Source organism: Stegostoma tigrinum, chromosome 36 (genome assembly GCF_030684315.1).
Source record: "Stegostoma tigrinum isolate sSteTig4 chromosome 36, sSteTig4.hap1, whole genome shotgun sequence".
NCBI classification, from domain to species: Eukaryota; Metazoa; Chordata; class Chondrichthyes; order Orectolobiformes; family Stegostomatidae; genus Stegostoma; species Stegostoma tigrinum.
The window spans coordinates 13,682,591-13,706,252 of NC_081389.1; the positions used below are offsets into that span (position 1 = coordinate 13,682,591).

The 23,662-nt window shown below is 41.8% G+C and overlaps 1 protein-coding gene across 1 annotated transcript in view; it reads right to left on the reverse strand.

Moving 5' to 3' along the window:
- The window catches only part of LOC125446800 (dual oxidase 1-like), a 116,325-nt gene that overhangs the window by 48,511 nt on the left and 44,152 nt on the right, over window positions 1-23,662 (reverse strand). The window contains exons 13-18 of the mRNA XM_048520630.2: window positions 21,689-21,864; window positions 20,460-20,578; window positions 18,456-18,593; window positions 15,613-15,726; window positions 14,004-14,206; window positions 288-473 (exon numbers count right to left, since the gene is read on the reverse strand). Coding sequence (XP_048376587.1) covers window positions 288-473; window positions 14,004-14,206; window positions 15,613-15,726; window positions 18,456-18,593; window positions 20,460-20,578; window positions 21,689-21,864 — 936 coding nt within the window. The remainder of the gene's footprint in view (window positions 1-287; window positions 474-14,003; window positions 14,207-15,612; window positions 15,727-18,455; window positions 18,594-20,459; window positions 20,579-21,688; window positions 21,865-23,662) is intronic.

Consider the following 23,662-nt stretch of genomic DNA (forward strand, 5'->3'; position numbering starts at 1 on the left):
ATGTGTTGGACCAATGCATGCACCAGTTTTGTAAAACTAACAAATTGGGTTAAACCTGACACCATCCTGTCATAATGAAGTTGTTCTCACTTCAAAAACAAAATTATTTTCTGATTTCATTAATGAAGGCAAACACCTTTAACTAGAATGATCACAGCTTTCGTGATTTAAAATTCCTTATGACTCTTCGAGAAACTGCACATCCATTTCATTGTGATATTAAATGCAAATAAATAGAATGCTGTGCATGACCAAGAGGATTATCAAACTGATAACTGGAACAGTACCTGTGCAAATACACGCCGGAAAAAGGTATCTAAGATCTTAATCCGCTGCTGCTTTGTCACCGCTTCTTTCAAAAGCGTCTGTTCTTTCACTTCATGAATCAGAGGACTTATGCCGTGATTTTGGAGGTGTGCTTTCAAATCTTCCATAAAACTAGCACGATCTTCTTCCCCAGAAAACATCAACACCTGTGTGCAAGACGCAGAATTCAGATTAGATTCATGAGATGTCACACTTAAAGACCGCATATATTCCTGCGAAGGTGATGGCAACCAACATAAAACCTACACCTGTCAATTAAGGTAAAAATCAGTAAATGAGAGATGGGGAGGGTCATAAGATGCAACAGTAAAAGTGTCAATGGAACTTCATTGGAAAATGTGCATGCAATGTTGAGACACAAACAGACTGTTATTTTTCTTCATGACTGAACAGGCTTAATACATCATAAATGTTTGAAATGATTGCAATGCTGTTTAACTTCAGAGTAGAAATCAAAATGATGCACTGTGATATTGAAAATATCATTACAAGAATGTTAAATAAAAACCGAAAGAACTGCAGATGCTGTAAATCATGAACAAAAATAGAAATTGCTGGAAAAGCTCAGCAGGTCTGGCAGCAGCTCTGGAGAGAAATCAGAGTTAATATTTCGGATCGACCGGCCCTTCCTCAGAACTTCCCCATTTCAGAGGAAGGGTCACTCAACTCAAAACATTAACTCTGATTTCTACCCACAGATGCTGCCAGACCTGCTGAGCTTTTCCAGCAATTTCTATTTTTATTACAAGAATGTTGTTCAAGATTGTAGTCTTCTGAAAAAAATTAAAACATGCAACAATACAAACCGTATACAGTCACTGGAAGGTTACAGACAACAATATTAGTACAATGCATTATGATAAATAGTCTTGTACCAGTTGCTGTTTGTGATGACAATTGCTGCCATCATCCTCTTTGAGTGCAGAAAACTGCAGGGTCTAATGTCGGGGAGGAAAACCCTTTCCTGGTCTAACTAGAAGAATCTCTCATAATTAAAAAGATACAGTCTATGCATGTTAGCATTTAGTTACAGGCTGCATCAACGCAATAGATGTTGTCATAGAATCTTTCAGGAGGGCCAGATAGTTGATGTTGATGAAACTTCATTGGAAAATGTGCATGCAATGTTGAGACACAAACAGACTGTGACTTTTCTTCTCATGACTGAACAGACTTAATAAGTCATAAACATTTGGAATGACTGCACTTCTGTTTAGATCCAGAGTAGAAATTAGAATTGTGCACTCTGATAACAAAACTTTATCGTTATAAGATACATAAGAAATTTAGAAGAATGTTAAATAAAAACCTAAAGAACTGCGGATGCAGTAAATCACAAACAAAAATAGAAATTGCTGGAAAAGTTCAGCAGGTCTGGCACTATCTGTGGATAGAAATCAGATTTAATGTTTGAGATTGAGTGACCCTTTCTCGAAACTTCCTCAGAACCTATTGTTGAAACTCTGTGTGTAGAGCTGTTCAGGTGCTACCACAGGAGGCACAGCGGTCAAACACAACAAATGAAATAGACATTGAAAAGGAAGCAAAGTAGATAAAACACGGTCATATCCTTTGTTATTAGTTGCCAAGGTCCTTTCAACAGATGTTAAACTGGGGCCGCAGTCCTGTAGCCAGTAGTGAGGGACCCAATAAGAATGAAAAGAATACTTAACATCGTTCTCAACAGCTGCACTGTCAACTGCACAGTCCTTGTGGAGATGAAGTCCCACTTCCACATTGAGGATACTCTTCATCATTTTTTGTGGCATTACTACTGTGCCAAATGGGATAGATTTCAAATGGATCTAGTAACTCAAATTTGGACAACTATGAGGTGCTGTGGACCGTTAGCAGGGCAGTACTGCATTCAACCACAATCAACCACTTCATGGCCCATTATTGCCACTTTGCTATCAATCTGAGGACCAATCTTAGTTCAGTGAAGAATATAGAAGAGGGCATGCCACAAGCAGTACGAGGCACAATGAGGTGTCAACCTATGAAGCTACAGCACAAGACTACTTGCATGTCAAACAGCAAAGCAGTACGCGGTAGGCAGTGCTAAGAGGTCTCAGCGCCAACTGATCATATCTAAGCTCTGCAGTCTGACCACATCTGGCCATTGATGGTGATCGACAATTAAATAACTGACATGACAATGAGGCTTCACAACTATTTTAATCTTCAATGATGGGGAACCCAGCAGAACACTGCAAAAGACAAGGCTGAAGCATTTACACCATCTTCAACCATAGGTGCCAAGGGGATAATCTATCACTGCCTCCACCCAGGGCTCCAGCATCAAAAATGCCAGTCTTCAACCAATACAATCCACATCATATATAATGAGAATTTTTTTTACCATTCACTCACAGGATGTAGGCATCGCTGGTTGGGTAAGTATTTATTTCCCATCCCTTGTTACGCGTGACAAGGTGGTGGTGAGCCCTTTTTTGAACCCCTGCAGTCCATATGCTGTAGGTAGACCCAAAATGGTGTTCAGTAGGGAGTTCCAAGATTTTGACCTAGTGACACTGAAAGAACAGTGATTATATTTCCAGTTCAGGATGGTGAAAGACTTGGAGGGGCGCTTGCAGGTGGTGGTGTTCCCATACATCTGTTGCCATTGTTGCTCAAGATGGTAGTGGATCATTGAGTCGAAAAGATCTCCAGCACAGTAAAAAGGGTGATTGGTTCACTGCATCTGCATTCATCAAAAATATCCTACCTAACTATTCCAATCCCATTTTCTAGCACTTCGCTCATAGCTTTGTATGCCTTGGCATTGCAAGTTCACATCTAAATATTTCTTAAATGTTATGAGGGTTTCTGCCTTAACCACCTTTAAAGGCAGTGAGTTTCAGATTCCCAACCATCCTTTAGGTTGAAAACTGTTTTTCCTCACAGCCTCTGAAAACCTCTTGCCCCTTATCTTAAAACTATGCCCCATTGTTATGAATCACTTCATCAAGAAGGAAAGGTTTTGCCTATCTACCCTATCAATGCCCACTATAATTTATATTATGTTGTGGATTGGAAGTGGCTGTCTTAAGAGCTTTGGTGGATTTTTTCCAAGTATCGTATAAATGGTATACATTGCTGCTACAGTTTATCAGCGGGGGAGGATCTGAAGATGCGTTGTGAATCCAGTGGTGTACTTTGTCCTGCGTTGTGTCAAGCTTCTTGAGTTTCATCGGAGCTGCAGTCATCCAAGGAAAAGTCTGAAGGCATTAGATACTGCAAGCACAATGGGCTCTGCCAAAATTCCAACAAGTGTACTGAAGACATGTTTTAGAACTACTCGCCCTCCTAAACAAGTTGATTCAGTATGGCTAGCACCTACTGACACCTAATGTAGAAAGTTGCTTAAGAATGGGCTTCATGGGAGAAAGCCAACCTGACTAATTAATGTACTGTCCACTCTTATTCATCAGTAAATTGATTGAAGTATTTTCAAGTAGCATTTACTCAGAAACAACATGCTCATTGACACTCAGTTCAGGTTTCATCAGAGCCATTCAGCTCCTGGTATCATTACAGCCTGGCTCCAAAACAGCTGAACTCCAGAGGGTCTATCTGACAGACAGCAAATTTGCACTGAACCGAAAGAGGCATCAAGCAGCTCCAGTAAAACTGGAGTCAATGGGAATCAGGGTAAAAAATTTCTGCTGGTTGGAGTTATACTTTATACAAAGGAAAATGATTGTGGTTACTATCATTTTAGCTCTAGCACATCTGCAGGCACACCTTAGGGCAGCGTCCCAGGCCCAACCATCTTCAGCTGCTTCTTCAATGACCTTTCCTCCATTCAGTAAAATCAGAAATGTACATGTTTGCTGGTGGTTGCACAATAATTAGTTTCCTTCACAACTCCTCAGATACTGAAGCAGTCTGTATCCATAGCTGGAAGGCCTGGGCAATATCCAGGTATAGGCTGGTAAGTGCTAAGTAACATTCATGCAACCCAACTTCCAGGCAATGACCATCTACAAATAGATGGAATTCCTTGACATTCAAGAGTATCATTATCACTGAATCCCACACCAAATTCCTGGGGTTAACACTGATTATAAACTCAACTGTGCCAGTAATATAAATACGTTAGCTAAACAGCTTATCAAGGCTAGGAATTTTGCAGAGCGTAACTTGCTTCCGATATCCAAACTACTTGACACAAATTGAAAAAGTACTGGAATAACTTTTCAATAACATTCAAGAAGCTCAAAACCATCCAAAGCATCCTAGTCAATTGGCACCTCATCCACCACCCTCAACTAAAAACTTCTTTCACTATCAATTCACCATGATAATATATGTACCATCTGCAAGATGCACTGCAGTAACTCACCCAGGACCCTTTAATAATACCTTCCTAACCCGCACCAGCCGCCATGTAGAAAGGCAATGACAGCAGACACATGGGAACATCTTCACCTGTAAGTGTTCTCGCCCTCAAGGCACACACTATTCTAACTTTAAACTATATTATCATTTCTTTAGTGTTGTCGGGTCAAAATCCTGGAATTTCCTTCGCAACAGCACAGTATCCGTGCAAATCAAGCATTGCAGTCATTTAATAATAAAGCACACCATCACCTTCTCAAGAGGAAGTAAGGATAGGCTATAAATGTTAGTCTAGCCATAGCTTGTAAATAAATAGATTGGCCAACGTCTAACAAACTGTCAGGTTGCTTCCTTGGTTAAGTGTCTCTCAACTTTCTTTAAAAAACGTCCTGCTTTACGACATCCAAATATCTCCGACTGCTTTCCTGGTTTAGTTTACTTTGCACTAAATCCAGAATGAGATGTAAAACTCACAACTGTACTAACATAGCCTTCCAAATCTATGACATCTACTACTTGAAAAAAGAACAAAGCCAACACAGGCACATCAGCAGCTGTACATCCCTCTCCTTATCAGACAGCATCCTGATATGGAAATATTTTGCCAATCCTCCATCAAGATCGTGGAACTTGTGATTTAATACACAACACTGTGATGTAGCTCAGTTGAAAGAAGTATCTCAACAACGACTCCTCGAGAGCAAACAGGAATGGCCCATAAATGCTTGCTTTGCCAGAAACACCGAAATCACATTAATGCATATGTACATTCTGAAAAAAAGGACTTGAAAGAAACCGTCCTTTCAATTTGTTAATCTAATGTCATTGTATCATCTTTTAAATTGGCCAATTAATCAAAATTAGAAAAGTAATTGTCACCTTTGGCATTATCTACATGACTAATAACCACAGAAACAGGCCAGAACCAGTTAGGCAACTCCTTTGTGAATTGATGAATCCATGCTTCATATTGACACATCAATTGATAGGGTGGAGCAGCTTTGACATTTTGTAAGTTAAATAGAATAATATTTCATTTTCTGGAGCACTAATCAGACAGCTCCGTGTAGAAGAAACCACACAATTGTTTCGGACATCAGATTAAAAAATAATATAAATTGTCACCAAATACTTTATGAAGTTCAACAAAACATTCAGGTAGGCCAGTGTCATGCAAGATTTCTTTCACAGGAGGAACAGAACTGTTTCTAATGAAACAATGGGTAGATTCTGCTGTCAGTATTAATAAAGAACTTCATTGTACTCTGTCCTGGGCCACCTGGACCTTTTGTGGCATTTAAACCATACATTCTAGCCACATGTTTTGCTCCCTCTGCTTGCTACCAAATTTCCTGAAGAAATAGTCCAGTTTTGAACTACAGATAAAGTCATCATAGTCTGATGTAACCATAGGGCTGCTCTCCCATTAGCAAGAGACGATTGGTGGTGGTTTAACTTGATGGTCACCATGTTCAGGTGAAGTTGAGAAGGGAAGTCGTTCACAAAAACCTCAGCCAGCGCAGGAACTGAACCCTTGGGGTTGGCATCACACAGCATTGCCAGTCATCCAGCCAACTGAACGAAGCAACACTCTGCTTTATCTAAGGTAGAGAACCGTAAGCACTGGGAATTATTTTATGCTGTAGTGAAGCATGGATAGTCTTGGTGAACTGGTAATTGGCTGCTGAACATGGAAGTTAAGACCAATTTTGACTTCATCTAGCTATGACTTGCCCACTACAAGAATTTCTGGCAGTGAATCTTTGAAACTGTCCACCCCAGAGACTGTGGACACTTCATTACTGAATACATGAAACAGACAGAATTTGGTAATCCCAGAGAATTGGGGGCAAGCAGAACAGTGAAGCCGGAATGAAAGTACAAGTGAAGTTGAAGATGAGCCATGGAGATCAGACTCAAAAGGACAAATGGTCTGCTCTCACTCAGATTTCTCATCCTTTTTCCCTACTTTTCCTTTCTTTTTCATATTTTATATCCAGAAGTGCTTTCACACACAATTCAACATTTTGTTCCCAACATCAAATCACACATGTTACTTTTCACATGGTATCCACCACCAAATTACGTATTTCTGATTTAATATCCAAATTACACAAACAGCCTATTAAGGACAGTGCAATGACACCAAGGTGAACTAAACGTAGTGAGAGAGGGAGAGTATTAAGTCAAAATGGAGTTGGAAGGAGAGGCAAGGCTCTCCAACCCCTGCAGTGCCAACTTCTCTCTAAAGTCATTCAGGGTATTGGTGGATGCTGCGTGGTCCCTCTCCAAGGACTTCCAGGCACAAATGTAACTGTGGAGCAACGGGAAGGAAATTTCTCATCTTCTTATGAGAATGATATAATTGATCTTTCTCTTCCTGACCACAAAACCAACTGTAGTTGCCTTTATTGGAATTCCGATATATGGATTGCCAGCAGGGCTTAATGGATAGCAATCTGATATGGGACCAAGGCTGTTGCCATCTTTAGTACAACTCACTGGAGGCTTGTCAAGGTCAAGCTTAAGCTACAAGTTATACTTACATAGTGCCTTTAAGTATAGGAAGCTTCCAAAAACAGTGCACAGGTGAACAATCAAGTAAAATGAATACTGAATTATACAGTTGGAGTAGATGTAATTTTTTTCAGAATCATCTTAACCAAGGGATGGGTAAGCTTGTAAGGAAGAAATTCCAATACTTTCGGTCTAAGTGACCAATAACAAAAATCAAAGTTGTACACGATGACAGGATTCAAAGAAGGCAGAGTCTTCAGAGGGTTGATGATCTGGAGTCATAGAGGGCAGTGACTCCATGGAGTGATTTGAATGCAAGGATGAGCATTGTTAATTTGAATCATTGTCAGATTGGGAAGCAATATGAGTCAGTGAGCAAATCAAATTTGGAGACTTCCAGGATTTCAAGCGTTGAATGCACATAAAACAAACTGAACCTTGGAGGGATCAGAGATAATGGGAACTGCAGATGATGGAGAATCCAAGATAACCAAGTGTGAAGCTGGATGAACACAGCAGGCCAAGCAGCATCTCAGGAGCACAAAAGCTGACGTTTCGGGCCTAGACCCTTCATCAGAGAGGGGCATGGGGAGAGGGTTCTGGAATAAATAGAGAGAGAGGGAGAGGCGGACCAAAGATGGAGAGAAAAGAAGATATTAAGCAGATGTTCACCTGCACATCTGCCAATGTGGTATACTATATCCACTGTACCCGGTGTGGCTTCCTCTACATTGGGGAAACCAAGCGGAGGCTTGGGGACCGCTTTGCAGAACATCTCCGCTCAGTTCGCAATAAACAACTGCACCTCCCAGTCGCGAACCATTTTAACTCGCCCTCCCATTCCTCAGACGACAATTCCATCATGGGCCTCCTGCAGTGCCACAATGATGCCACCCGAAGGTTGCAGGAACAGCAACTCATATTCTGCTTGGGAACCCTGCAGCCCAATGGTATCATTGTGGACCTCACCAGCTTCAAAATCTCCCCTTCCCCCACTGCATCCTAAAACCAGCCCAGCTTGTCCCCACCTCCCTAACCTGTTCTTCCTCTCACCTATCCTTTCCTCCCACCTCAAGCCACACCTCCATTTCCTACCTACTAACCTCATCCCGCCTCCTTGACCTGTCCGTCTTCCCTGGACTGACCTATCCCCTCCCTACCTCCCCACCTAAACTCTCCTCTCCACTATCTTCTTTTCTCTCCATCTTCGGTCCGCCTCCCCCTCTCTCCCTATTTATTCCAGAACCCTCTCGCCATCCCCCTCTCTGATGAAGGGTCTAGGCCCGAAACGTCAGCTTTTGTGCTCCTGAGATGCTGCTTGGCCTGCTGTGTTCATCCAGCCTCACACTTGGCTAACTTGAACCTTGGGGGGAGTTTAGTTCATACAGTCATAAAGACCCTTCAGTCTAACTTGTCCATGCTGACCAGATTTCCTAAACTAATCTAGTCCCATTTGCTTGCGTTTGGCCCGTATCCCTCCAAGTCTTTCTTAATCATGTACCTGTCCAAATATCTTTTAAATGTCGTAACTGTACCTGCATCTACCACTTCCCCGGCAGTTCATTCCACATACAAACCACCCTCTGTGTGAAAAAGTTTCCCCTCAGGTCCCTTTTAAATCTTTCTCCTCTCACCTTAAAAATATGCCTTCTAGTTTTGATCTCCACTACCTGAGGGAAAGTACCTTTGCTGTTCACCTGTCTGTGCTCTTCATGATTTTAGAAACTTCTGTAAGGTCACCCCTCATCCTCCAATGCACTAGTGAAAGAAGTCCCAGACTATCCAGCCTCTCCCTATAATCCAAACCCTTCAGTCTTGCTAACATCCTTGTAAATCTTGTCTGCAACCCCTCCAATTTAATAGTAAACCCTACTTATCACAGGGCAACCAGAACTGTGCACAGTACTCCAAAAGTGGTCTCACAAATGTCCTGTACAACCTCAGCATGTCATTCCAACTCATTGTCTGAGCAATGAAGGCAAGTGTGCCAAACGCCTTCTTTACCATGCTGTCGACATGTGATGCAATGTTCAAAGAATGATGCACTTGAACCCCTCGGTCTCTCTGTTTGAAAACACTCCCCAGGGCCTTATTATTAACTTTGCAAGTCCTGTCCTTGTTCATCTTACCAAATGCAACACCTCACATTCATCCAAATTAAATTCCATCTGCCTCTCCTTGGCCCATTTGGCCCAATTAATCAAGATCCCTTTGTAATCTTAGACTAATCTTAGTCCATGATGTCACCAAGTTTGACGTCCTCTGCAAACTTGCTAAGCATGCTTCCTAAATTCTCATCCAAATCATTTATATAAATGACAAACCATAGTGAACCCAGCACCAACCCACACGGAACACTGCTGGTCACAGGCCTCCAGTCTGATAAACAGTCATAGTTATGCTGTTGATAAAATGTGAGGCTGGATGAACACAGCAGGCCAAGCAGCATCTCAGGAGCACAAAAGCTGACGTTTCGGGCCTAGACCCTTCATCAGAGAGGGGGATGGGAAGAGGGAACTGGAATAAATAGGGAGAGAGGGGGAGGCGGACCGAAGATGGAGAGCAAAGAAGATAGGTGGAGAGGGTGTAGGTGGGGAGGTAGGGAGGGGATAGGTCAGTCCAGGGAAGACGGACAGGTCAAGGAGGTGGGATGAGGTTAGTAGGTAGCTGGGGGTGCGGCTGGGGGTGGGAGGAAGGGATGGGTGAGAGGAAGAACCGGTTAGGGAGGCAGAGACAGGTTGGACTGGTTTTGGGATGCAGTGGGTGGGGGGGAAGAGCTGGGCTGGTTGTGTGGTGCAGTGGGGGGAGGGGATGAACTGGGCTGGTTTAGGGATGCAGTGGGGGAAGGGGAGATTTTGAAATTGGTGAAGTCCACATTGATACCATATGGCTGCAGGGTTCCCAGGCGGAATATGAGTTGCTGTTCCTGCAACCTTCGGGTGGCATCATTGTGGCAGTGCAGGAGGCCCATGATGGACATGTCATCAAGAGAATGGGAGGGGGAGTGGAAATGGTTTGCGACTGGGAGGTGCAGTTGTTTGTTGCGAACTACCTCCCCACCTACACCCTCTCCACCTATCTTCTTTGCTCTCCATCTTCGGTCCGCCTCCCCCTCTCTCCCTATTTATTCCAGTTCCCTCTTCCCATCCCCCTCTCTGATGAAGGGTCTAGGCCCGAAACGTCAGCTTTTGTGCTCCTGAGATGCTGCTTGGCCTGCTGTGTTCATCCAGCCTCACATTTTATCATCTTGGAATCTCCAGCATCTGCAGTTCCCATTATCTCTGATAGTTATGCTGTTGTTGCTCTCGAATGTGTTGCAATTCCACACAAATGTAAATTGTTAGTGTTAGTCTGACCATCCTAGATGATTAAAGGTTTGTAGTATATAAGGGGCAAGGGCACTGTCATTTCAACTCTGGGATCAAATCAATGTCTCTTATCATTTCTCTGCTGGCTTTAATGTTTTCAAATGAGAGCAGCTTGCATGATTCTCAAACCAATTCACAAGCGTTTTTGAACACATACTGTCAATAATTGGCAAAGCCAGTCAACATGAAAAAAAAATCTATACAATGCCATGGTAAGGAAAACAATAAAATACTATTCTTAAGATTCAGGCAGGCAGAAGAATTGAATTAGAGCCAATATTTACTCAGCTTTTCATTTCATTAATGACTTAACCATTACATGTATACAATTCTTGACCTGAGTCAATTCTTGACTCAACCACAAAACCAATACTTGTCTAAACAAGTATCAGAGATAATGGGAACTGCAGATGCTGGAGAATCCTAGGCCCGAAACGTCAGCTTTTGTGCTCCTGAGATGCTGCTTGGCCTGCTGTGTTCATCCAGCCTCACATTTTATTAACTTGTCTAAACAACGCAGTTTCAAGAGCCCCTCCACAGCATATGCCTGTTAAATGTCTAAGCCAAACAAGTTGAATGAACTTAGTGCTGGACTGAACTACCAAAGACAACTGAGAGACTGTTTGTGTGCTCTGTTTTACACAGTCATGGCTCACTCCTGCTTCACCTGACTGTACCTTACAGTCCGAAGGTTTCTCAATCCACCAGATGGACCACACAGCATCCTCAGGTAAGGCAAAGGGCAGTGGGGTTTGTCTCATGATCAACATGTCTCAGTTCTTGGACATGGCAAGTTGCTGCTCCCTGGGACCTAGAATATCCAATGGTGAACTGCCAACCCTACAACCTGCAGTTTACTTCTGCTATCCTGACAACAGTTTACATCCCATCCCACCCAGAAGTGAAGAGCGCACTAGATGAAATATACACTACCACAAGTAGCCTTAAGACAGAAGACCCTGAGACTTTGTTCATCATAGCTGGTGACCTCAAGAGGGCCAATCTTAAGTAAGTGCTATCAAGATATCACCAACATGTCTCCAGACCCATCCAAGGTCCAAACACCCTTGACCATTGCTACACAAGCAGCAAAGATGCCTACCACTCTATCACTAACCCCCCACCACACTTTGATAAATCAGACGACAAGACTGTGCTCTTTTTCCCGGCTTACAAGCCAAAGCCGAAGCATGAGGATCGACAGAACATTGTTGTTGTTATTGGACAGTGCTCATTTGAGGTAACCGGCGTGCTCCTAGTTGACTGCTTGGAGTCAGTGGATTGGTCCATGTTTAAGAATCAGAGGCCAACCTAAATGAGTATGCCACTCCTGGAACAGTCTTCATCTGTAAGTGTGTAGAGGACTGCATACCAAAGAAGTTAATCCAAGCGTTGCCCAATCAGAAACCATGGATAAAATGGAAGAAACACTGCCTACTGATGTCCAGTTCTGAGGCCATCAAGTTGGGTGACCCTGACCTGTGCAGGAAATCTAGATATGATCTTCGCAAAGCCATCAGGGACACAAAGAGACAAGACCTGACTAAACTAGAGTTCCCAGACTAAGCACATGAACACATCATTTGTGGCAAGGCTGACATAATATAACAGGCTACAAAGCAAAGTCAAATAGAATTGCTGACAATAAATGCATCCCTCCCTGGTGAGTTCAATGCATTCTATGCTTGTTTTGATCAGAAGGTCAGAGAAATGATGTCTCCTGCCCTGCCAGCCTCAGGTGCACTTGTACCTCACAATCAATATGATGTCAGACTGACCCTTCTTGATGGTGAACCCTCAGAAAGTGACTGGCTCGGGCAAAGTCCCCGGCCGTGCTCTCAGATCCTGTGCGGACCAGCTGGTGGGAGTGTTCGCAGGCATCTTTAACCTCTCCTTACTACAATGTGAGGTTCCCACCTGCTTCAATAAGACCACCATCATCGCTGTGCAAAAGAACAATCAGGCAACATGCCTTAATGCCTACCACCCAGTGGCTTTGACATCCATCACTATGGAAGTCTTTTGAGAGGTTAGTCATGGCACATATCAACTCCAGCCTCATGGGCTGCCTTGATTCACTCCAATTCATTGACCATCACAACAGGTCCAGACCAGATACCATCTCCTTGGTCCTACACTCATCCCTGGAACAACTGGATAACAAAAACACCTACTTCATACTCCTATATATTGACATTAGCTCCACCTTAAACACCATAATTCCAATAAAACTCATCTCCAAACTCTGAGACCTAGGACTCTGTTCCCCACTTCTACAACTGGATCCTCAAATTCCTGACCTGTACACTGCAATCAGTGACGATAGGTAACAACACGTCCCCCACAATAAGCTTCAATACCAATGCCCCAGGAGGCTAAGTACTCAGCACTTTACAATATTCCTTATACACTCATGGCTGTGTGGCTAAATTCGGCTCCATTTAAATATTTTCTGATGACACCACCATTGTGAGTCAATCTCAAACAAGAACAAGACAGAGGAGAGGAAGGAGATAAAAAGCTTAGTGGCATGGTGTAAAGACAAAATCTCTTCCTCAATGTCGGCAAAATGAAGGAGCTGGTCATCAATTCAGGAAGCAGAATGGAAGGCACACCCCTGTCTGTATTAATGGAGGTGGTGGAGTGTTTCAAGATCCTAACAGTATGTATCACCAACGATCTATTCTGGTCCATCCACATCAACACTACGGTCAAGAAAGCACAACACTGCCTCTACTTCCTCAGAAGGCTGAGGAAATTCAGCATGGCCACAATGACTTATCAATTTTTATAGATGCACCACAGGTAGTATCCTATCCAGATCTCTTATAGCTTGGTATGGCAACTGCTCTGCCCAGGACCACAAGAAATTACAGAGTTGTGAACACCTCCCAGTCCATCACGAAAAGCAGCCTTTAATCCACCAACTCCATCTACACTTCCTGCCACCTTGGAAAAGCAGCCAACGTAATCAAAGATCCTCCCAACCCCAGTCATATCCTCTTCCACCCTCTTCCAACAGGCAGTAGATACAAACGTTTGAAAAAACGTACCAAAAGTTTTTAGAGTTGAGTTTTCTCTGCACCTTCTCGGTAGTTGTAACACTATGTTCTGCATTCTGTTCTATTACCCTATGGACTTATTGTAAGGTATGATCTGTCTGGTTAGCACACAAAACAATACTTTACACAGTACATCGCTCCATGTGACAACAATAAATCCAATCAAATGAAATCAACTAGTATGTCCACAAGTAAAACTCCAATTAACACCTACCACCTACATACAAATACCAGTCTGCTAAAATTTCTATTTGATGCTAAGTTTCGATCCAAATGATAAATGAGAACTATGACACATGTAGAATGCATTAATGAAGAAGACCTCCTTGAAAATTAAAAACAACATTCAGAAATAAGGTCATCTCAAGGCTGAGCTTTTGCTTACCAAATCATATTCCTTAGGAACCTTCAATAGCAAAGCTTTCTCCCCATTGTTGGTGGATTGAATAATATCTGCGGAGTCACCATTACAGAGATTGATGAATCGGATCAGAGCACCTTTGCCGTCCATGACCTTAATGCATTTGGTGGCTTCAAAGCTAATGCTGATAGGTCGGTTTGGTACTTTCGGACCTTGCCATTCAAAGACTAAGTATAAAGCAAATGCGTACATAATGTCAGGAACATTTTAGATGATAACAAAAGATCCTCTTATCACGTTGGCTCTCATGTCTTTGACTCAACAAAAAAAATTGGAAACATATCCCAAAATAGCGAGGGCAGACTTTCTTGTTGGTGAACTCGGGACTATTGGATAATGCAGGGCTGAATGAAAAGGGGATGAAGCAGAAAAGAGGCAGGGAGAAATAAGCCCCAAGGAAAAAAGCCACAGATGCTCTGTCTGTTTAAATGAATGTGCAATCAGACGAGTTTTGACAAAACAGAGGAACTTAAGAGCAGGCCAGGGGCACACATTCCTCTGCTTGCCATTTTTCTGCACTGACATACAGGTGCAGGACCCTCCACTGCCATGACCAAAACAGTAGAAAAAGATGTCCTGATTTTGACACAGTATGTCTGCAGAATGGTGAGGAACATGGAGGCTATGTATAGTGGCACAGGGGCTCAGTGGTTAGCACTGCTGCCTCACAGACCCAAGGGCCTGGGTTCAATTCCATCCTTGGGTGACTGTCTATGTGGATTTGCACTTTCTCCCCGTGTCTGTGTGGGTTTCCTCTGGGTGCTCCAGTTTCCTCCCACAGTCCAAAATGTGCAGGACAGGTGGATTGGCCATGCTAAATTGCCCGTAGTGTCCAGGGTTCTTTAGGTCAGGTGGATTAGACATGAGGAAATGCAAGGGTAAGGGAATGAGTCAGGGTGGGAGGCTGTTCGGAGGGTTGGTGTGGATTTGTTGGGCCAAATGGCCTGTTTCCACACTGTATAGATTCTATGATGATTCATAGTACTGGAGAAACGAAAGAGAAGTTCTCCAGGATTCAATTACCATACTGTCATCAATAAATTAAAGCAGGAAGGCACAAATCTTTGATAATGAGATAACAAGGTGCAGAGCTGGATGAACACAGCAGACCAAGCAGCATCAGAGAAACAGGAAAGCTGATGTTTCGGGCCTAGACATTTCTGAAGAAGGGTCTAGGCTCGAAACGTCAGCTTTCCTGCTCCTCTGATGCTGCTTGGCCTGCTGTGTTCATCCGGCTCTACACCTTGTTATCTCAGATTCTCCAGCATCTGCAGTTCCTGCTATCTCAGGCATAAATCTTTCTTCAGCATGTGAGCTTTGCACCTTTCACAAAGTGAAGACATTTTTTTTTATTCCTATTGCTAAATTTATATTGAAAAATAATTAATGATGTATTTTGTGGGGAAGAAGCCATAGAAATGGTTTCTCAAAATGATTCTAATACTAGTGAAGATATTTCCATGAAATGCAGTGAAATTGTTCATCAGTAAATGTTAACAAGAAGATGAAGTGAGTGATCAATGTTCCAATTCTCACTTAAAACATTTTACACTGCAATTTTTATAACTAATACCTCTCATATTCACTGCTGAATTAGATGACTTCTTCAAGGAAACCTTTTTTTTCTGTAATTTTCTCTTTTCTTTCTTTCGAATGCCAGCTACCATGAAAGCTAATAGCAGTGCCGCTGTTAATCATAAAATGGAGAAAAAATTTAAATTGAATTATATCAATGCCATTTGAACAGTAAATAAATATTTGAATGGGTTCAGATGGAGGACTTTAATTGGAAAATCCCTTGTTGTTCTATATACAGTAGATTACTGAAAATGTGCTGGTTTTGTTTGCAGGCACATTTGTGTAATATGTATTGCAGAATATAAAAGATGTCAACATGTGTAAACACTGGCTCCAGCTCTATCATTCACTGCCTAGTTTTCTGGAGTAGAATAATGAACTGCAAAGTATTTTCCAAATCAAACAGATCTGGTTTGGACAGTTTTACATCTGCATAGACCGTTTGGTATTAGCTTGCAAACCACGGGATTGTGTAGAGTATAGAACAGGTGAGATATCTGCAATATCCATTTTTATAAAGTGTCATTAAATTTAATTCCTGGGTCAAAATTCTGGAATTTCCTCCTTAATAGCACTGTGGGTGTGACTGTAGTGCATAGACAGAAACATTTCCAGAAAGCAGTTCACGACCACCTTCTTGAGGACATCCAGGAATGAGCAATAAATACTGGCCTGACAGTACTGCGCATTTCCGACTTGTGAATTAGAAGACCATCAGCTGAAAAAAATGTCAAAAAAGGGAAGTTCCAAATAAATATGCACAGAGATAGGTTTCAAAATTCTCGAGGATAATATACAAATTTATTGTGATGTTCTAAGAATCCAAAACTATCCAAGGCACTGCAGAGTCCACAATGAGCCAAGATATACATACAAGATTTACGCATTACATTAGATTCTGGACTTGCATCTCTAAAAGATCATAGTTAAATCTAGGTAGAATAAAGCGTTGATAGTCGCCTATCAGATGTCGCCTGCATCTGCCGGATGTAATTTTGGCATTTTCCTAATCTTACTTTAATTCTCACAAATGACATGTAGTCACCAAACTGGTGCCATTGATAGTGTCATCTGACAGGACTAAAACGAACTTGGTTGGGAAGCGGAACATGCCACTCTCATACAAGGAGGGGTCTTCTGAGATTAGAATGCATTGTTGGAACTCCAATAAAAGTAAAATACTGAGGATGCTGGAGATCTGAGGGAGAAACAGAATCAACATCGAGTCTAATATGGCTCATCATTGTTACTCTAGAAAAAGAAGTCATTGGATTGAAATGTTAACTGTTTCTCTCTCCACAGATGCGGCCAGACGTGCTGGGTTTCTCCAGCACTTTCTCGTGGTATTTTCAAAAGAAATCCAGCTGTGCTGTATCTGATCCGGAACCATTTGATGCTTAACACGGGTGACTGAAATGGAAAGTATTCCATTCTCCTGGACTGACATCTCATGTCTTGATAAGAAAACTAGATTTTGTTAATAATAGCAGCAATATTGTGTCAAGGATGATTTACTCATCTATAGGATCTATGTATAACTTGGTTTCATCAACACAGATAGCATTGCGTGTTCTGGAAAATAAGAGAATCGATGTCAACTGGAATCAACAAATTTCAAGTTATATGCCATGATGTGGAGGTGCTGGAGCTGGACTGGGGTGGACAGTCAGAAGGCACACAACACCAGGTTATAATCCAACAGGTTTATTTAAAATCACAAGCTTTTCACAGTCAGGTGAAGGACCAGCACTTCGAAAGCTTGTGATTTTAAATAAGCCTGTTGGATTATAAACTGATGCCATATGATTTCTGAAGTTATATGCTAGTCAATTGCATGTAAAGAGGAATGTTTGTGGATGTTAATAAAATCATTAAAAGTATTTATTAAATCAAAGAAAGTGAAGGACACTGTTTAAATTGGAGCGCAAGTTTCTGTCCTGATATTGCTTCAAACAAAAATAACTTGTGCTTATATACCACCCTCATCAATAAAACATTCTAAGGACCATTACAGGTGCAAACATTACAGAAAATATGAGACCAAGCCACAAAAAGGATATAGAAGGTAACCAGAAGCTCAGTTAAAATGAATTTTGAGTATTGTCTTACGGGAAGAAAGGGAGGAAAATAGGCTGAAAGGTTTCAGGGAAAAATTCCAGCATTCCGGCTCTCAGGAGCTGAAACCACAATCAGCAACAGGTTAGCAACTAAAATCCATGATTCGCTATGGTACAGAACTATAAGTGCAGAGATGTCTAGGAAATTTTTCCAGCTAAGGGAGATGGCAGGGTAAGGAGGAGCAAGCTGCAGAAGAATTTGAATCCAAATGCTTGACCCAGGAGCTAATGTGAGTCAGCGAGCACAGGGATAAGGAGGAACGGGGCTTGGTACAAGTGGGGACATAACCAGCTGAAGTTTGGACAATCTCAAGTTTATGGAGAGCTAAAGAATGAAAACTTGCTAATGGTATGTTTGAGTAGTCAAGTCTCGGGTGAGAGCTTCAGCAGAAAACAAGCTAATCCAAATCAGACATTGGACCACGGTAGAGATATGGAAGAATGCAATCTTAATGATGGTGTGGAATCTTGGATCAGGGTCAAATGCAATACCAAGATTGTGAATAGTCTGGCTTTGCTTCGGATAGTTGCTAAGGACAAGGTTGGAGTTGGTGGCTCAGGAAGATAGTGTGTGCAAGTTCCAATGACAATAGCTGCAGAAGTCCCAGTACATTTTTGAAGGAAATTTCTGTGGTCTGGTTTTGGGTGCTTACTGCCTACAATGGACGTAAGTGGTATTACAAATTTCTGTCTTTTATACACAATGATATCATATACAAACCCAAAGGGAAACAACAGAGTGCCACAATAAGTATCCCAAAGCCTGCTCCACTGCCATCAAAATAATACGTTGTGCTGACTTTTACACATGGCTCCATGTCACTCTCTGTCAACTGCTTTGGTTGAGCACATGGGTCACCTGCAAGAAAGCAAAGTAAAAATCAGTAAAGAGATTGTGAAGAAACATTTCTTAAACATTCAGAATCACAGAAAGCTTACAATGCAGATGAAGGATATTCAGCCTATTGTTTTTGCTTCAGCTCTCCAACGTAACATAGAGTCATAGAAATGGTCAGCATGGAAACAGACCTTTTGGTCCACCTCGTCCATGCCGATCAGATATTCTAAATTAATCTAGCTCCATTTGCCAGCACTTGGCCTATATCTCTCTAAACCCTTCCTATTCATGCACCTATCCAGATGCCTTTTTAATGTTGTAATTGTACCAGCCTCCACCACTTCCCCTGGCAGCTCATTCTATACACACACCACCCTCTGTGTGAAATAGTTGCCCCTTACAACCCTTTTAAATCTCCCCACCTCACCTTAAATCAATACCCTCTAGTTTTGGACCCCCTACTCTGGGGACAAGACGTTGACTATTCACCCAATCCATGCCCCTTATGATTTTATAAAGTTCTGTCAGGTCACCCCTCAGCTTACGATGCTCCAGGGAAAATAGCCCCAGCCAGTTTAGACTCTCCCTATAGCTCGGACCATCCAGTCCTGGCAACATCTTTATAAATCTTTTCTGAACCTTTCCAAGTTTCACAATATCTTTCCTATAGTAGCTAGACTAGAATTGAATACAGTATTCCAAAAGTGGCCTAAACAATGTCCCATAGAGCCACAACATGGCCTCTCAACTTCGATACTCAATGCATTGACCAATAAAGACAAGCGTACCAAACACCTTCTTCACTACCCTGTCTACCTGTGACTCTGCTTTCAAGGGATTTTGATAGTGCACCCAAAGGTCTATTTGTTCAGCAACACTCCCCAGGACTTTACCGTTAAGCATATAAGTCCTGCCCTGATTTGCTCTCACATTTATCTAAACTAAATTCCATCTGCCACTTCTCGGCCCACACTGTTCACTACATTACCAATTTTGGTGTTATGTGCAAACTGACTAATTTATTCCCTATATTCAGATCCAAATCATTTATATAAATGACAAAAAGCAGCGGACCCAACACTGATCCCTGTGGTAACACATCTTGCCCAATGATATTTTCCTGCCTTCTTCCCATAATCCTACACATTCCCCCTCTTCAAATAACTATCTAATTCCCTTTGGATGCCTCAATTAAACAGCCCCTGCAACACTCCCAGGCAAAATAGTTTATAATGCTTTTAGAACACTCATGCCACCAAGTACAAGATTCCCTTCTTTAAGAACATCAAAAGAACATTTAGATGATGATACAATAAGTTGGTCATCAAACATCTCAGCATGTTAATCCTGCATCCCTCCAAATTTAGTGTCCTGCACATTCCTGATTTTCATCGCACCACTATTTTGATGTATCTTTGAAGTTATGGCATGGATGATTTGAAAGAATATCTGCAGTTCTCATTCCTTTAAAAACTTTAATGTAATGATGTGGTTGATCATTAAATAAAAAGCGTAAAGATATGCTCAGTCCTGTTTATCCACTGAATCATCTCCCTAGATCTGTGCGCGTGCGAGGTCAGACAAAGACACCATCTTTTTCTCATTGATTCATCTGGTCTGATCACACGTCACATAGGAGAATTTATGTTTTGTGTTATCAGTGGGAAGTCCATGTTCCAATCTCATGTGTACAACAAGGATTTGGTGTGACCATTTCTAGGAGCAACCTAAATCTTGCAATAGATCTCAGATTTGCCTTTCTTTCTACTTCCAAGACTGCAGGTCCATTTTGCCATACAAGATTAATAGCAGACATACAAATGAATATCGTGCTCCCTGTTAGATTATTGTTGAAGACCCAGGCTGCCACGGCATTACATTACTTACCATCTTTCCAGAAGAAAACATCACTCTGAATATCCTGAGGCTCTGCAATTGTTGTCACTAGCAACACATTGGCATATTTGATGTTATTAATTTCCTTAATTTCACTAGCCGTAAACATTCTAGAAGACAGAATTTGTGATAATGTTATGGGACTTATCAAACAGCATTCCTTTTAAATTGACCCTGACACCTCTTATGCCTCTCCAGTCCCCAGTTTGAGGCCCTCTTCTCCATATGTTCTAGAGATTTGTATAGAAGTGCAAGAAAGTAAGACCTTTTCATAATTATACCTCACATGAGCCTCTGAAAATGTTCAAGCTGTGTATGTAGATAAAAATTACAGTTACCTCAAAAGCTTCCTAACTCAAGGACGGGTTCCCATACTAGCTCTCCATTCTAAAAGAAACATTCTTCGCTAGGGTATGTACATCAATGACTAGACCAGCTCACCCCAATTGCCTTTGAGAAGGTGGTGGTGAGACATCATCTCAAACTGCTGCAATCTATCCTTTGTAGGCACACCCACTGTGCTGCCAGGGAGTAACCTCCAGGATTTTGACCGTGCTAACAGTGCAGCTAAAACAATATATTTCCAAATTAGAATGGTGTGCACTTTGGAGGGGAACTTGCAAGTGGTGGTGTTCCCATATATCTGATGCCCTTGTCCTTCAAGGTGATAGAGGTCAAAGGTTTAAGAGGTATAAGAGGAAATAAATATAATTAAATGCTGCAAAGAAGATGTGCAATAGCCTTTGTGGAATGAATTAAGACAACACCTATCACAGGCACTTGTCAAAATGACACTTCTACATTTTGCGATGAAAAACTTTTGTACTCCTTAAGGGACTGAATACTTGATAATGTTTGCAGCTTAAAAAAAAGACTGACAGCTCTCTTCCCTTTTCTATAATCCAAGGTGGCACGATGGGATTATTGGGCTGGTGACCTCCAGGTTAAATGGCAGAATTATCATCCTTCTCAGATTTTCCATTAACTTGAAAAGGAATTGAAACAAAAAGAATACCCTAATGATTGCGCCATTTTTATTATAAAGCTGCCCATCTCATCTGAAGGACCACCAACAGTTAGCCCCAGACTGCATCCGTGAGTTCCAGAGACACTCAGTACGGGTTTAGAATCATAGAATGATTGTCGGAAGGTTTTTCACCATTTCCTAACACCCATTAGATTGATCTTCAAGTGAAAAGAAACAAGTGACTTTTGCTCACCCATTCTTGGTGTTTTCAAACCAGAATCTATCACCATCTCGTATGCGTTCAAACTGTTCTTTTATAAGCATGGGAAAGAGTCTGTTAGAGTCCCCAACACTCTCCAGAAAGACTCCGACCAGCAACTCCAGTTTGGAAATGTCATTATTGTACATTGCTGCTAACTTGTCAAAGAGCTGGATTATGGAAGAGACAATGTACCAATTAGAATAGAGTCCCTACTGTGTGGGAAAGAGGCCATTCGAATTTGCACAAACCCTCTGGAGAACATTCCACCCAAACCCTGCTTTGCCATAGTTAATCTAACTAGACTGCACATTCCTAGGCACTTAGGGGCAATTTGGCACAGTCAATCCACCTAACCTGCACATTGTTGGACTGTGGGAAGAAAACGGAGCACCCGGAGGAAACCCACGCAGGTATGAGGAGAAAGTGCAAACTCCACGCAGACAGTCACCCGAGGGCGGAAGTGAACCCAGGTCCTTGGGGCTGTGAGACAACAGTGTAAAATAAGTATTTCAGAAGATCTGAAAAATCCATTCAGATTCATAGAGATGTACAGCACAGAAACACACCCTTCAGCCTAATTTGTCCATGCTGACCAGCTATCCTAAATTAATCCAGTACCATTTACCAGCATTTGGCCCATATCCCTCTAAACCCTTCCTATAACTTTCATATACCCATCCAAATGTCTTTTAAATGTTGTAACTGTACCAGCTCCACCACTTCCTCTGGTAGCTCATTCCATACACGGAGGACACTCTGAGAAAAATTTGCCTCTTAGATCCCTTTCAAATCTTTCCCTCTCTTGAAATATGCAGAATAAGTTATTGCTATCTATGTAGAATCCCAATGTCTCATGAGATTTTTTAATGTCCATCAGAGAAAGTATGTGAAGCCGTGGTTTAATTCTGATCAGAACAACCCAGCCTTCCTGACACTGCAGTACTCCCTCAGTACTGCACTGACTTCAGTGTCAATTTGGATATTGTGCTTGTGTCCCTGGAGTTTCTGACTCAGAATTAAGACGGCTTTCATTCAGCTACAGCTGACACTAATGGAAATAGTTTTCATGAATCTCATTTAATCATTTAAAAGGCAAATTTATCCCCTCCTTGGAAATGATGAAGCATGGGATCAGAAGGAGAAATAGCTCAGTGCTGGATCCACTGTTGATTGTCATTTATATAAACAATTTGCATGAGAATTTAGAAAATATGCTCAGTAAATTTGCGGATGACACTAAAATTCATGATGTAGTGGACAGTAAAGAAGGTTGTCTAAGATTACAACAGAATCCTGGTCAATTGGGCCGCTGGGACAAGGAGTGGCAGATTTTAATTTGGATAAATGAGAGATGGTAAAACAAACAAGAGCAGGACTTATACAGTTAATGGTAGAGCCCTGGGCAGTGTTATAGAACAGAGACATAGGGGTTCAGGTACATACAGGCAGACAGTGTGGTTAAGAAGGCATTTAGCATGCTTGCCTTCATTGCTCAGACCGTTGAGCATAGGAGTTGGGACATCATGTTGACTTTGTACAGGATGTTGGGGAGGCTGCTTTTGGAGTACTGGGTACAGTTCTGGTCAGCCTGCTGTAGGAAGGATATTATTAAATTGGAGAGAATTCAGAAAAGATTTGCAAGGATGCTGCTGGGACTGGAAGGTCTGAGTTTTAGGACAGGTTGAGTAGGCTGGGTCTTTATCATTGGAGTGTGGGACGTTGAAGGGGGGCTTTATATAATCATTAGGGATATAGACAAAGTGAATAGCAAAGGTCTATTCCCTTGGTTAGGGGAGTTCAAACTTAGAGGGCGTAATTTTAAAGTGAGAGGAGAAAGATGTAAAATGGACCTGATAGGTAGCTTTTTCACAGAGAGGTGATTCATATGCAGAATGAATTGCAAGAAGAAGTGGTAGATGCAGGCAAGTTACAACATTTACAACATTTTGATAGATATATGAATAG